The sequence below is a fragment of the Podarcis erhardii genome (genome assembly GCF_964252035.2).
Source record: "Podarcis erhardii genome assembly, chromosome: 10".
In the NCBI taxonomy this organism is placed as follows: Eukaryota; Metazoa; Chordata; class Lepidosauria; order Squamata; family Lacertidae; genus Podarcis; species Podarcis erhardii.
In genome coordinates, this window is record NC_138500.1 from 15,346,231 (window position 1) to 15,362,909 (window position 16,679).

General features: G+C 43.7%; 1 protein-coding gene across 1 annotated transcript in view; it reads left to right on the forward strand.

Moving 5' to 3' along the window:
- The window catches only part of LOC309351830 (1-phosphatidylinositol 4,5-bisphosphate phosphodiesterase zeta-1-like), a 43,548-nt gene that overhangs the window by 7,469 nt on the left and 19,400 nt on the right, over positions 1 to 16,679 (forward strand). The window contains exons 4-6 of the mRNA XM_081879878.1: positions 8,844 to 9,045; positions 10,044 to 10,188; positions 13,373 to 13,525. Coding sequence (XP_081736004.1) covers positions 8,844 to 9,045; positions 10,044 to 10,188; positions 13,373 to 13,525 — 500 coding nt within the window. The remainder of the gene's footprint in view (positions 1 to 8,843; positions 9,046 to 10,043; positions 10,189 to 13,372; positions 13,526 to 16,679) is intronic.

Sequence of the window (16,679 nt, forward strand, 5' to 3'; positions counted from 1 at the left end):
CTTGATAAAACACTGGAAACAAAAGCACAAAACAGCTAAATGTTGGTTGATGGGATTTAGCTAAATAGTCTACTAATCTTGTATGAAATACATTTGATGTCTTGCCTTGTATAATGAGTGCATTAAACAATTTCTCTGTTACAATTCTCAGCTTTTAACATATTAGTTTATAGTGTTCTAGTTACAGCATAACTTTATCGTGTGATTTTCAAAAAGCAACACTGCCCACAAATAAACACATTTTTAACGCTCTGAATTTCTTACCTCTTCATTGTTGAAGACCTCATTAATTGGGATGGCATTTGTGCATTTACAGCACTTTGAGGAATAGTGGGCGAGTTTGTTTTTGCAAAACAGCACAAACAGATATTGCACTGAATATTGCTTACCTGAGTTGCTAAACTGGTAACAGTTATATTAGAGGAGATTTCTTCTGTTCTTCAACTCATTTTAAAGACAGGAAATGCATTTTTCTAGGTTTCTCTTTTTTATATCAACACCAGTAACATTCTATAAATCCTTTGTGGTGTAACATACGCACATCTCCACAGTCATCTAGTAATGTCCCCACTTGAAACTATTCAGTACTACTAGCAGCATGATCATGGAGGGATATTTGAAGCCTCTGCACACATTCCAACTAGTCAATATCCTTCTTAAACTGTGGTACCCAGAACTGGACACATTAGTATCTGAAGAAGTGTGAATGCACACGAAAGCTCATACCAAGAACTAACTTAGTTGGTCTTTAAGGTGCTACTGGAAGGAATTTTTTTATTTTGTTTGGACACATTAGTGTAGGTCTTATTTAATGGAACTTTCTCCTGGATGAGTGTACATAGGTTTGCTGCCTAAGAGATTCGTTCTCTGTAGCAGGCGTGGGGAACTTGTGTCCCTCCAAATCTTGCTGAGCTGTAGCTCCTATCATTCTTGGCTGTGCTGGTTGGGGGGTTGATGGAAGCTGAATTCCAACAACATCTGAAGGGCCAGAGGTTTCTTTCCCCTACTCTATAATAATATCTAATTGGCTTGCAGCATTCCTATGCACATTGACTTAGGAGGAAGACCCACTGAACACACTGTGACTTAATTCAGACTACACATACCTAGGATTGGACTGTAGGGCAGCTAATTTGCATGGGATTGCAGCCCCAGGCCTTAAAACCTTGTTTTGATGTTTGCTTGAAACATTTTAAGTAGAAAAGATCATTTCAGAACTACATAGTATCCCAGGTGCCAAATTCCCTATTCATGTGATATTAGTACACTGTGCAGAACTTGAAAATCATCTTTTTTGGTTTTCTGGGGCAGTTTTTGTTTTGTTTTGTTTTTTGCGTGAATGCTACTCCAGGTTCAGAGATTAGAATCATGATTACCTTGGGGATTAGGAAGTAGCTACTTTCCGCCTTGTGCTGAGAAGACACATATTTTTCCTTCTGTCTCAAAAGCAGTTTTGATAACAGCAGCACACCAAAGGCTAGAACGGTCTCTACCGTGAGAAAGAGCCCTGTGGAATACATAGGTTGCTGACCTCCGATGTTCAAAAACTCTAATGAGTTTAACTTGAACTGTCTTTTCCCCACCCTTTAACAGGATGACTTGAGGGATCTAAATTGTTATTGTTCGGTACCCTTTGGTACGCTGCAGTTGTGCTTTCAAGCTTTGTCAGTGCAAAAGGTGATAAAATATCAAAGTGCTCTAAAATGTATTTTTATTCATTTCCCCCCATCTAGTTTGATCAGTGTGCTGACAGTGACTTACCTAACCTGGCTGGTGCTCTCTAGGTGTTTTGGATTTCAGATCCCATCAGCTTCAGGCCCCATGCTGGCTGCGACTGGTAGGCATCCCAGTCCAAAACATCTGGGAGGCACACTGCTTTAAGAGGACAGGTCCTCATTCTGATGAGCTTCCAGTCTAAAATTCAGCAAAGAGAAAGAAGGGGAGGAAGAGTCAAGGATGCAGAAGGAAAAAAAATATACAATTGTTTCAATTGCATGTGCTCAGCCTTGGTTATAGGCTTAGTAATTAACAACAACAACAACAACAACAACAACAACAACAACAACAACAACAACAATTTATTTGTACCCCACCCATCTGGCTGGGTTTCCCCAGCCACACAGCGTGGCTTCCAACAAAACACTAAAATACCATAACCTATTACACGTTAAAAGCTTCCCTAAACAGAGCTGCCTTCAGATGTCTTCTAAAAGTTTGGTAGTTATTTTTCTATTTGACATCTGGTGGGAGGGCTTCCCACAGGGTGGGTACCACTACCGAGAAGGCCCTCTGTCTGGTTCCCTGTAACTTTGCTTCTTGCAGCGAGGGAACCACCAGAAGGCCCTTGGCGCTGGACCTCAGTGTCCGGGCAGAACGATGGAGGTGGAGACGCTCCTTCAGGTATACTGGCCTGAGGCCGTTTAGGGTTTTAAAGGTCAGCACCAACACTTTGAATTGTGCTCGGAAATGTACTGGGAGCCAGTGTAGTTGCTAGATAGAATTGAAATCTATTATCATCCCCCAGGAAATGATCATTCAAGCCCAATGATCATGTGGCCCCCTCACAGTGCTCTCTGGCCCTTGCGACTCTCTTCAGACTCTGTCTCCACCCCAGGCCACACCTCTGACTGGTCCTGCTCTCCACCTTTCTCAAGTATTTTTACCTAGTTGACTGTTTCTACGAGCTGTGATAATGCCTCTTGCTTGCTTGGATTAAGTGTATGTTTGTGTGTGTATGCATAGTAACCTCTAGTATTTGCATGGGTGGAATATAGCCTACTGTACAAGGTAAGAGTCACATCTATTTGCTCTGCCGACTGGTCACACGCGACAATGTCATGTGCCCCCCCAAAGGTTGCAAATGAAGTAACATGGCATTCAGGCTGAAAAAAGATTCCCCATCTCCTGATACAGAAAAGAAGTTTCTTGAGCAGGCACTAGGACAACAACATCAAGTAGGCTGTAGTCCTTCTGTTGCTTGAAGGAAGGAAAACACCACTCCATTGAATCTCTGACTCCACCTTGGAGTGCTGTCGAAGAAAGGACCATTGTCCTCAGCTGAAAGGTGTTTCTGTCCCGGCCCCTAGTTGCTGAAGAACAAAGATTTGAAGGAGGATTCTTTCTAAACATAGCTGTCAAGCATCCCTTATTTGGCGGGACAGTCCCTTATCCCAGCGCCATGTCCCGCTGCTGTCCCTTATTGATGAGGCTTCATTTGGCTGCTGGCTGGGCTTTCTGCCTTTGGCTCGGAGGGGCTCAGAAGTTGAACATACCTGTGCCTGGAAAATCCCTTATTTTGGCTGCTGATCCCTTATTTTCGAGGCTGCTAGTCCCCTATTTTCAAATCTGTAAGTTGACAGCTATGTTTCTAAAGGCTTTGATGTTTAGATTATGTGCGCATTGCTAGTTTAAGGCACCTCAGGAAATACACAAAGTCAATCCAAAACAGAGCTACAAAAAGGCAAGTGCTCTAACTCCCAAAGCTATAAATGTTGACCCGACACTGATCCTTGTTATCCTATATGTAGGAATGGGGCACCACTTAGTTCAGTAAGTGTTCCCGCAGTCTCTCACTAGTCCTAGTTGGTGGAACTCTCTGTTCCCTTCTTATTTGGCACCTCCTAGATCTGGGTGACAGGGGAGGTGTCTATGCTGTCTGAAAGGTGGCAGGGACCGGCAAAACATTCCCACCTGGAAAGGCAGAGCTGCTCCCAGTGTCTGGTGGTATTGGGGTGGGTGGTGTGCCCAGCACTATGAAAGTGTCAGTCAGAGGCTCCAACAGCTGTGGAGAGGCAGGTGGGGGACACAGAGGGAGATGGGGCTTGCAGCTCTTGTTGCAGAGATGGATGAGATGAGATCATAGGTTGATGGAACCCCACACCAGATCCTCACTATCAGGCTGCCCCACACCTGGGAGAGACTCCTACATCCCATGGGAGCCCTCCCGTGGGTCCTCCATTGGCCTGATTTGGCCAGCCCACGGCAGTTTCTGAGGGAACACTTTGACCACACCAAGGTCCACCCACTGCTGACTGACATATATGCAATAACCAGACACCTAAGTTTCTAGAGTGTATCCAGAATTGATATGTGTCTGCTCCCCCCCTCTCCCATTATTGGATTTGTACGGACATTGTGTTTGTTACGTATAATTATTTGAGCATTAGGTTTTCGCCTGTGCTTACGGTGAACAGTGATTCTGAGGAGGACTACAGCCCAGTGCCCCCTCAGAAACACCTTTATATGATCACAATGGCTGTTTCTTGAATGTTGTTGTTGTTTAGTTGTTTAGTCGTGTCCGACTCTTCGTGACCCCATGGACCAGAGCACGCCAGGCACTCCTCTCTTTCGCTGCCTCCCGCAGTTTGGTCAAACTCATGCTGGTAGCTTCGAGAACACTGTCCAACCATCTCATCCTCTGCCGTCCCCTTCTCCTTGTGCCCTCCATCTTTCCCAACATCAGGGTCTTTTCCAGGGAGTCTTCTCTTCTCATGAGGTGGCCAAAGTCTTGGAGCCTCAGCTTCAGGATCTGTCCTTCCAGTAAGCACTCAGGGCTGATTTCCTTCAGAATGGATAGGTGTGATCTTCTTGCAGTCCATGGGACTCTCAAGAGTCTCCTCCAGCACCATAATTCAAAAGCATCAATTCTTCGGCATCCATGGACAAAGAAAACAGGCTTCTTGAATAGAACACCCCCCTCATGTCTCTTTGTTGCTTGATATATAGTAAGAGTAAGTAGGTTTGTCCTTCAAAGAAAAAAAAATCCCACAGAATGCCCCCCAAATTCTAGTATACCTGTATACTAAGTGTTTGGATCCTGAGCTGATTGTGACTCCCAGACTCTAGTTAACTGCTTTCTATTTGTCTAATAGTGTTAGAAGCAATTCCCTTTCCTCTGTGTTTGAGTGATATTTATCGTTTAAATAAATCATTGCAATTGGTGTAGTGGGCGGAACCCTGGATAATAGCCTTGAACACTCATAGCTCCATATGACATGTGCTATTATTATTGCTTACTTTTATAGCACCAAAAATATACTAAGCTCTTTACAAAAGGGTCAGATAAACAGGTCCCTGCCTAAAGCAGCTTCAATAGACATGAATCATAAAAGAATTTGTGTGGGGCACAGGGATGGAAAGGAGGGAGCAGGAATCATAAAAATAATAGCACATTTAATACAGTGAAAAGCACAGTTTGGGTTACAAAAATGTAGTTTTATCATTAAGCTTTGCAATATAGGGAGTCAACAAAGAGGAAAGGACACACACACCAGTGAACTGTCTGATCCTAATCATAGTTACATGGAAGAATGGCCCACTGATTTCAATGGGGTTTCTTTCCAAGCAAGTATGTTTAATATTGATGTCTTAGGTACCTTGGGTTAAGAACTTAATTCGTTCTGGAGGTCTGTTCTTAACCTGAAACTGTTCCTAACCTGAAGCACCACTTTAGCTAATGGGACCTCCTGCGGCCGCCTTGCCACCGGATAACAATTTCTGTTCTCACCCTGAAGCAAAGTTCTTAACCTGAGGTACTATTTCTGGGTTAGTGGAGTCTGAAACCTGAAGCGTATGTAACCCGAGGTACCACTGTATTCCTGATTTTTAGAAGAGTGTGATGCAACACTGTCATAACCACCTTCACATGCCAGTTATGCGGCAAAAGGATACAAGTTGAAGCATCTACGATATATTTCAAAAAGTTGTTTGTATGTTTGCTAGGCCTTTGTACACCTCTTAAGATATCAGTACCAAATTACTGTTCCCGAGGTCAAGGAGGAGGTTTTCATCTGTGCCTGGATACAGTTGGGTGCCATTTTGGATCCTGAAGGCAGACTGAACCTTTCAAAACTGCACTGATTTTAACCAAAGTTTGCATGGTGGTTCTTGAGATGAAGGTGCAGGGTTTTGACTATAGCTGGACACAATTTTGTGTCCTGCTATTGTGCCCTGAGCCTTTCAAAACTGCACAGATTGTAACCACTGATTTCAAAACTGCAATGATTTTTCTGGCTTCTTAGAATTCCTGAGCAACACCGGGCACAAGACTGCTAGTTTCTTTCTAAAGAAAGTGATGGAGGTGCCAAATCGGCTCAGGGGAGTAAAGCGGGGGTGGGGAACCTGTTGGATGCCAACTCCCATCAGCCCCTGCAAGGATGGTCAATGATCAGGGATGATGGGAGTTGTAGCCTGGCTATATCTGGAAGGCCACAGGTTCCCCATCCCTGAAGTATAGAGTAAAAAGCTGGAGATCTTTGACAAAAGAAGAGTTCTTATGCATACCAAAGAGAAGAGAGGAAGATAAATAAAATGCCCAGACTGGAATGTGACAAGAAATCACCAAGAAAAGGTAAGATCCAAAAGTATCGAGAGACTTAATGGTAAGTATGAAAACTGGTAGCATATATAAAGAAACTGAGCTGAAATGGAAGTTTAGGAAAAGAGTCACAGGGAGAAGTTTCAGCTGTGAGTATTCTGAAGATTTGTAATGGATAGATAGAAAATAATAGTTTATTAAGAGTGGATAGATAATAATAGCTTATTAAGAGTGTATGCATAACAAATGATTAAATAATATTGCTTTTGCGCATTAGCAAAGAAGTTGGGTTTCTGCGAAAGTTTTAAGATGAGAAGGAGAAAGACCAGAAAACACAGCAATAATACAATTTAGTTATAAGAAATCCAATTGAAAAGGCTTTTATTTTTGTAATGGAAATAGGACAAAAATTGTGTCATTGGTTTCTAAACAGCGATATGACAAATAAATGGTAGCAGTATTAACCTGGTGTAGACTTCAAGGATTGCATTAATACAGCAGTGACTTTCATATGTTCTGTTCTACAACAATCCTCTATATGTTCAGTGGTTTGCCAAGGAACTATTTCATGTATTAGAAACAGAATTGGCTAATCCTTGTTTGTGGAGAATTCTGGGGCATATTCCAGCATGTTTATCAATTCATTCTTGGTGCTAAGGTCAGACCAGTAGAGTCACATCTAGAGATGTGGTATAAATTTGATTCAGTTTGCATTTAAATATACCTAATAACAAACTTTCCAAAACAACACACAAACTAGAACATCCTTCAAAATTCACACTTTCTGATTTTTGCAGTGCACTTCTCCAGCCATGGAATGTGTAAAATAATAATAATACATACATACATACACTTGGGTAACACGTGAAAGATTAGCAAAATATAACATACAAATAATTATTACATTAGGGGAAATGGCTTTGCAAAAATGTGTATGTTAGGCAAAATTGCAAACGTGTATGTTAGGAAAAAATGTGCAGTAAAACGCCGGTGAATTTCCCCTTTTTTAAAAAAAGAAGAAGATAAAATTGCAAACTGATTTGGAAATGTGGAGAATTGAGCTTAAGACTGATAGAATGAGAAACTGAAAGAAACTGAACTTGACATATGGGTCTGTCTCTAAGCACATGGTCAGTCTGTGTGGAAGCACCCTGGAACAGGAATGAACAGACTTTTGTTGGGGAATCTGCTCTGGTTTTGACTTGAACCTACCTGAGCCACATGCAAAATGGCAGCTCAAGGGGTGGAGCTAACTGCCATTACACTGGGTGGCTGGGTGGGGCTTAACTTCCCATAATGTTAAGTGCATAGTGTGTAAATTCATCTGCATTTAGTATTATTTTAACACTCTGTGCTAGGAGGGGAGGGGGAAGATTTTAATTAAGACTGCAGAGTGGAGAGAGAGGGTAGGCTTAACCCTTGCCTTCCCAGCTGCGATCCTCTCAGAAATGGACCCTAATCTTGCCCCAGAGGTTAGAAAAAGCTCCCATTGGGACAACTGGACTAATCGGCAGGCCAAAGATTTTCATCGGGTGGGAAGGGCTAAACTTCTCTTTCCTGCATTCTGTGTTCCTGATCAGAGACCACCCATGCTTAGTATTAAAAGGTAAAGGTAAAGGTACCCCTGCCCGTACGGGCCAGTCGTGTCCGACTCTGGGGTTGCGCGCCCATCTCGCTTAAGAGGCCGGGGGCCAGCGCTGTCTGGAGACACTTCCGGGTCATGTGGCCAGCATGACGAAGCTGCTCTGGCGAGCCAGCACCAGCGCAGCACACGGAAACGCTGTTTACCTCCCCGCTATAAAGCGGTACCTATTTATCTACTTGCACTTAAGAGTGCTTTCAAACTGCTAGGTGGGCAGGAGCTGGGACCGAACGACGGGAGCTCACCCCACCGCGGGGATTTAATTGAGGAAAAACTCTCTGCTGCACATCTAAATGCAGCGTGTTGAAATTAGGCTCTCCGTTGACCTGCATGTACTGATACAAATCTTAAACCTGAGTCAAATCGAGGATTCTTTTTGCTGCTGGTATTGATAAGCAACTGGGAACCACTACACTCAAATGTACCAAGTGCTTCCCTGTGGCTTAGCAGTGCAGGATTAGTCAAGGTGATCAAAACATTTTTCAAGTGGAGCAGAGCTGCTGATTTGCCATGACTGATCTCATCTTCTGATGTGCTTCTGGACGAACCACCGGGTTCCCCCAGAATGAACGCCACGATAGCAGAGCGTATTATGACTAAGCACAAGAACTAACATGGCTAAGGTCTGGTTCCTGGCTTGTGCACATTACGCTAGCTTCTGGTGATTGTTGTGTCATTAAATAAAGGCATGAATAAGCATTCAGCTTATTATTATGCATGTTCAGCTTCAGATCATAGCCAAGCACCAGGTGAAATTCAGGAGCACACATTCGTAGTGTGAGTATTTCCAACATCTGTTTAATTCCAGCATTAAAAAAACAACACGGTGGAGGTATCTGAGCAATTTTAATTTTACCCCCCCCCCCTTTAATGTTCCCACTTTAGCAAGAAGCCAAAGGGAGATGACCTTCGAAGGCTTTATACGGTACATGCTTTCGGAAGAGTGCAGCATCTTTAAACAAAAGCACAGGACGGTTTACCAAGATATGAACTTCCCATTGTGTGACTACTTTATATCATCATCACACAATACCTACCTGATACAAGACCAGCTTGTAGGCCCAAGTCACCTGTGGGGCTACGCCAAGTATGTACATTTATTTGTGGGGTAGGGAAGGGGAGAGGTGAGGTCAGTAGGGTGTGGAGTAACAAAACTGTGCAGAAGTGTGTTGTGTTTCCTAATGGTGTTCTTTCTCCATATTTAAAATAAACACAAATGTTTGCAGCCGTTGAAGAAAAAATAACTTGGAAAAATACCTATGGGTTGTATTATTGCGCTCATTGAATGATTTCCGCTCAGGCAATGGAAAGGCTTGAACCCCCCCCCCAACAAATCTGCCCTGGAGAGTTGTGGGATTGAGGGGGTACAAAGGAGGAAAGTTCCATTGCATGCATGGACATCATCCTGCTGGTGCAATAATGACTTCATTGGAAGCAAGCCTGTGGCTGAGCTAGAACTGAAATAGGGGTGGAATATAGATGAATATAACAACTGCTTCGAAAATGCTTTTTTTAAAATAAAAAAAGGAATTTAAAAATACATTGCATTTTCCATAAGGCTGGCCATCGCCATCTAATGTCACACTGTATGTTGCTTTTAAAACACACTTAAGTTTTATTTGCAGCTGTATAGGACAATGGCAGAATTATTCTTTTGTTCTGATTTAGTGCTTTCTGAACTTTGGGACTCTTCTGAACCCCTTTTGGTGTCCCAGCCAGTGCTTACAGTGTGCCCTATGGGTCCAATTTAGAACTGTAAATAAGACTGTGGCTCTCTAATATTTTCATATCTCTATGGGAGTGCAAACTGTTTTCTTAAAAACTGCGGATCATCAAAATGTGTGCTACCCTATCTGAGCTTCTAGCAGAGTGCAACTCCATAGCTAAACAAGCATTATTTGGAAAGCAGAAAGCAATATGAGTGCTGATGAATGGGACACAGATCTTTTTATTGTCTTCTTCTTCTTCTTCTTCTTCTTCTTCTTCTTCTTCTTCTTCTTCTTCTTCTTCTTCTTCTCCTCCTCCTCCTCCTCCTCCTCCTCCTCCTCCTTCTCCTTCTCCTTCTCCTTCTCCTTCAATTTAAAGTTCCCTGAAGAAGGGATGCCGCTGTGTTGAAATTGATTGTTGGGATGGTCCAAATAATGAGCCTGTGGTTTATCATGGACATACCTTGACGAGCAAAATTACCTTCAAGAATGTCATCGATGTGGTCCACAAGCATGCTTTTGAGGTAGGTGCATGTAGTTGGTCAAAAGCTCTGAAAAATGTCCACAGGGCACCGTGGGGTACCTACTTGTCTCACAGCAGTATCAAATGACTCTGAGGGTGGGTGGTCTGCCGACCTATGAGAGCCTTATACGATGTTGTCAGCTGACCTACAGAAAGCATAAAACAGATCTTAGATGTGACACATGGCAGGGCTGGATAACAGAAACAAAAATACAGTGGTACCTTGGTTTACGAACTTAATCCATCCGGAGGTCCGTTCTTAAACCAAAGCATTCTTAAACCAAGGCGTGCTTTCCCATAGTAGTGGGGGACTCAGTTTGCAAATGGAACACACTCAACAGGAAGCGGAACATGTTCTGCTTCCAAGGCAAAGTTCACAAACCAAAACACCTACTTCTGGGTTTGCAGCGTTCTTAATCCAAGTTGTACATAAACTAAGCTGTTCTTAAACCAAGGTTCCACTGTAATTCCTTTGTGAAAATTACTGTGGGCAGAACAGCACAGTTGCTGTGCAGTGAGGAAAACCTTGATATGTTTCGAGAACGGCTGCTCCTCGTAACAATTTGGGCCACATTTGTGTGACTGCTGTTTATTTATTTGCTTATCTGAAGATTTCTCAGTTGTGAAAGAGAACTAAGTTGTTCACCAACATTTATTAAAGCAATATTAATTACATCAAGCACCCAGTTCAAACACAGCCAATTCCCACTTTCATAGTGTCAAAGTCACCAGAGATCAAATTCACATTCCAAAACTGGGGAGTGTCTCTCCAAGAAACCATCCTTGAAATTCAGGGGCAAAGCAGCCCAGCATTCCACTGTTATGTTCTGTCCGCTATCAGCAATCCCCATTCTTTGTAAAAGCCACTTCCTAATACGTGAGTGGTGCTGTGGGTTAAACCACAGAGCCTAGGACTTGCCGATCAGACGGTCGGCGGTTCGAATCCCCACGACGGGGTGAGCTCCTGTTGCTCGGTCCCTGCTCCTGCCAACCTAGCAGTTCGAAAGCGCCTCAAAGTGCAAGTAGATAAATAGGTACCACTCCGGCGGGAAGGTAAACGGCATTTCTGTGCGCTGCTCTGGTTCACCAGAAGTGGCTTAGTCATGCTGGCCACATGATCCGGAAGCTGTACACTGACTCCCTCGGCCAATAAAGCAAGATGAGCGCCGCAACCCCAGAGTCGGCCACGACTTGACCTAATGGTCAGGGGTCCCTTTACCTTTAATATGTGGCTGCTGCAGACATTTAAAAAGAAAACAGAGTCACAAATCCCAGATGGGCATGGACGAGCTCTTGGTCATGCCTAATGTGGCCCTTGGAATCCTCCTAAGAACATAAGAAGATAAGAAGAACCTGCTGAACCATCAAGTCCAGCATCTTGTTCTCACAGTGGCCAACCAGATGCCTGTGGGAAAACTCACAAGCAGGATTCAAGCACATAAGTGCTCTCCCTTCCAGTGGTTTCCAGTAACTGGTTTTCAGAAGCATTGCTATCATGACTACTAGCCACTGATAGACCTCTCCTCCATGAATTGGTCTAACCTTCTTCTGAAGCCTTCTAGGTTGGTGGCCATCACTGCCTCCTGTGGGAGCAAATTCTATACTTCAACTTTGCTCCTGGTCATTATCTGCAACTAAGCATGTATCTTTCCCTTAAAAAAGTGATTCAGGAAGCAATCCTTACCCCTAGTGAGCAGCGGTGGGACAGTGCAGCTGTATTCCTGCTGCTTGCACCACCAGTGGCAACGGCAGTGTTGAAGAAAGGCTGAAGTAGCAACAAGTTGCCGATGGCTTAGTATCTAGAGCAGCGATTCTCAGCCTGTGGGTCACCGGATGTTGTTGGACTACAACTCCCATCATCCCTGAGCTCTGGCCTTGCTAGCTAGGGGTGATGGGAGTTGTAGTTCAACAACATCTGGGGACCCACAGGTTGAGAAAGACTGATCTAGAGGATCCTTTTTTTATTTTTTTTATTTTTTTATTAAGAGTTTTGTTAATACAATAAAAAAGAAAGAAAACAGAATACACAGAAAACAGACAAAAAGAAACAAACATAAAATTTAACATCTTGTAATAACCATCTTTTCTTCATTTTTGGACTTCCTCACATCTCCCGCTCCTGCATTCCACATTTATAAAACTTTAGCCAGCAACTTATCACCTTATTTCCATTCTTATTATAAACATTTTCAATATTTTGTCCCTAACTTTGAATATTTTATCTAGATCTTAAATACCTAATTTTAACATAATATTTATTCAAAATTTATTATTCTCATACAATTCACTCATTCTCTTAATCTTTTCAACTAGCTTTATGGTGCCCTGTTGTTTTCCATGATCTAGAGGATCCTTGTCTAGCTCAAATCTGCTCCTAAATTACCCCTGAAACACCTCGTTTGGGGTTTACACTGACCATTGCCTGCATTAGCTTCCTCCCACCCACACTTTTCCTATGACAGTTGTGGATTCTCCCCACTGGTAAAGGCCAAAACAGCCAGGCAGTTCTGGGTGGTGCAGTGGCGTAGCGTGGGGGGTGCAGGGGGGGCCGGCCGCACCGGGCGCAACATCTGGGGGGGGCGCGCTCGCCGCCTCCGGAGTCGCCGAAGAGCCTCGGGCGCAAGCTGTAGCAGAGCCCCATGTCTCGCGGAACCGACGAGCTGTGTGCGCGTTCGTGCTGAAGGCGTCCGGCAGGCAGCGGCTCTCAGCGCTCGCTGCGGTCCCCGCGCGTCAGGGCCATGGAGGGCGTGCCAGGCAGCCCCTCCTCACAGCCCCGCCGCCGCCGCCGCCGCCGCTGCAGCTGCTGGGCCATGTTGCATTTTCCTCGCCTCTCTGCCCTCCTCCTCCGGGAAAGCGGCGTCGTTTCAGCGGCAGCGCTAGCGGCAACTCGCCTCAGATCACCTGACACGGACCCGCCGCCACCGCCGCCATGGCTACCTTACCGTAAATACCCCAGCCCAGGCAGCAGCAAGAAGAAGCTGGCAGCGGCGGCAGGTTAGGGGTTAGGGGGCGCAAATTACTTGCCTTGCCCCGGGTGCTGACAACCCACGCTACGCCGCTGGGGTGGTGGGATGCCCATGACACATTCAACTACCCTCGAGCTTACGTGGGTTGAGGTTTGGATTCTTCTGTTAATGGACTTCCTCAGTTTCAAAATACTAACAGTCTTTATGTTAAATTTCCAGGCATCAGATTATCCCCTTACGCTATCTTTGGAGAATCACTGCAGCGCTCCGCAACAGGAGAAGATGGCTGGCCATTTGCTAGACATTCTCAGGGATACCCTCTGTATTTCAACACTAGATGATAGCATGCCATCTGAACTACCCTCTCCAGAGGTAACATCCACTCCCCCAACCCAACATTATTATAATTATTGTAAAAGATGGTGTGTTTTGGTGTGTGTCAGTTTGTGTGTGTTTGTGTGCAAGCTCTGCAACTGTTGTGCACATTTGCAGCATAATGATTATTTGGAGTTTGGAATATCTTAGTCATAAAAAATGAGATTGGGCAGGGGGAAATGAGATGGTGCTCATAGGGCTTGTGATCAATATCACTCTTGTTCCAGCCCATTCTTCCACTTCCACCCCTCCTCCCCCCATAGCTCATTCCAGAGCCTTTAAAACTGTGAATGAAATGAAGTAGTGTGGTACAGTGGTTAGACAAGGGATTGGGAAGCCATGGCCCTCCAGATGTTGGAAGACTGCAGCTCCCATCAGTCCCAGCCAGCATGTCTAGTGGTTGGGGTTTATCAACATCTGGGGTGTCGCAGGTTAGCCACCATGGATTAGACTGAGGAGACCCAGGATCAGATCCTCACCTGGCCATGAAGATGAGGGATGGCCTTGTGATGGTCACAATTTCCCAGCCTAGCCTAATTCACAGGGTAGTTGTGAGGATAAAAATGGGGAAGAACCACTTATGTCATCTTTAGCTTCTTGGAAGGAAATAAATATTGCAAGCATGAGAGGGCAGAGGAGCCTGTGTTGCATGGATTGATAGACTGCTTCCTGTATAGGCTACACATTGCCCACCCCCCTTCTTCAAACAAATTCAAATATGATGTTGCATGGATTGATAGACTGCTTCCTGTATAGGCTACACATTGCCCACCCCCCTTCTTCAAACAAATTCAAATATGATTGTTTTCCAGGTAAAACAAATAGCCAGATGTGAGACATTCCAAGCTATAGACAAGCCATGCTGATATCTCAGGAACGACACATTGTCCTTGAGATGACAACATGAGGCTATATGCAGTGTTGGTGTGCAACACTTGAGTTGTGCTGCCTGAGTTTCTTCACACATGCATGTTGCTGCAGTCCTGAAGAAAGGACCACACTTGTGTAAACTGACTCATAACTATGGCTCCTTTGCTTGCTGAATTGTTCCTAGAACTATATGCTTCTCAAAATTGCACTCAGATTGTGGGTGGAGAAATGCCACCAGGCTTCTCTAGGAGAAGGATAATTTATCCAACAAGTTTCTGTTTTTAAAAATATAATTTTTAGGCTATGATAAAATGGGCACAGGACATTGGGCATAACATTATGTTTGAGGACTGGGAAAGGTTGTGGACCACTGGGTTGAACTTCACCGCATGTAATGCTCTGAAGGAAAATGTAATGAAAATGATATATAGATGGTACATGACCCCAGTTAAACTTGCCAAAATATACCATTCGTCTGATAATAAATGTTGGAAATGTAAAGAAAATGAAGGAACATTCTTTCACCTCTGGTGGACATGCCCTAAGGTGAAGGTCTTCTGGGAAATGATATATAATGAGCTGAAAAAGGTATTTAAGTATACCTTCACTAAGAAACCAGAGGCCTTCCTTCTGGGTATTGTCGGCCAGAAGGTGTTAAAGAAGGACCGAACATTTTTTATGTATGCAACAACGGCAGCAAGGATTCTCATCGCAAAAAACTGGAAAACTCAAGATCTACCCACACTGGAAGAGTGGCAGATGCAGCTGATGGACTATATGCAACTGGCCGAGATGACTGGCAGAATCCGTGATCTGGGAGAAGAGAAGATGGAGGAAGACTGGGAGAAATTCAAGATGTATCTACAAAAACATTGTAATTTGGTTGAATGTTAAGAAGGATGCTAGATTATAAAAAACTGGCCACCACTAAATTAGATTTAAATTTGATGATAAGTGAGACTAAAGAAAATATAAATTTTTTTGGAAGAAGTGCTAGATTATATTTGAATGAGTGGACATGAGATTGTAAATAAGTTGATAATTTGTTTGGAAAAAAAATTTAACGATGTAAATGGGAGCGGGAGACGTGAGGGAGTCCAAAGAAGTGATGAAATTGTTGTGATAGAAGTAAGATCGTTTATTATTTGTGCATTTATATTTAAAAACTTTAATAAATATTTATAAATAAATAAAATAAAAATATAATTTTTATTAACAAACCAATCAAATCACATTAGTTCCAAATTACACAGCCAAATTTTTTAAATTTTTGTTGGGGGTACCCATGCTTCGAGCTCAGAAAGGGATCCAAACATTCTCTTGCTGCTGCTTTAATGTTCACAGTTCTGCCCAGATAGTATTCACAGTTCCATTCAATCTTCTCTATTATTTTCCTCATCTTCTTGTTGTTGTCATATATTCCTTTCTTTGTGACCTCTGATAGTCTCCACAAGCGGGTTGAAAACAAACGTTATTATATCCTGTGTGGATTTTTCTTTCCTCCAAGAGCCATATTCAAACAGACAGACCCATTTCTGCACTTCCGTACAAAACATTCTTGAAGTCTGCCCGTTAATCTTCGCAGGTCTGTCAGTCTCTCCTCAATCTTCTAAGGGGGTACTGCCAGGTCAAACTCACAGTCCGATATAATAACAAACCATGGTCTCCTCCCCCTCGATCATAAATCCTGTAGCCAGGCCTGCCCTAACAAGTATATTTTTATAACTGTGTCACAAAGGCCTTTCATTCCTTTCCAGATATTCCACAAGCCATGCCTTTGATTAGTAATTTATTTCCACACAGTTCTTAATCATCCTGCTTGTAATCAGTAATTGCAACGATTCTTCTTGGGGGGAGGATTGTTAGGTACTCACATAAGATAAAAAAAAGAAAAGCCCCCCTCCTTTCAGTCTCGTTCCGACATACCAACCCTTTGATGTATCTTCTTCTTAATATATTGTTGAATCCAGCCCGTCGCTCCACTTCACAGAGGTCACTTTAATTAGCAGTCTTAACTCCCAATCTTCACTCAAAATATGTGCATTTGCTTCTCTCTAATTGTTTATTTTGAGCTCCTGCAACCAGGCCGCGCAATCAGAGACAGCGTCCGGGAGAGCCATCCCACGTGAGGGCTGTGCGCCTAGTGCCCTCACCCCCTTTTTCGAATCCGGGGGTGATTTATACCAACCGCAGGCGAGGCAGTGTTCCCCATTCCCTTGGGGATAACAAGGGAGGCTGCATACTCCCATAACAGCCTCTTAATTACCTCGTGTGAGCCGGG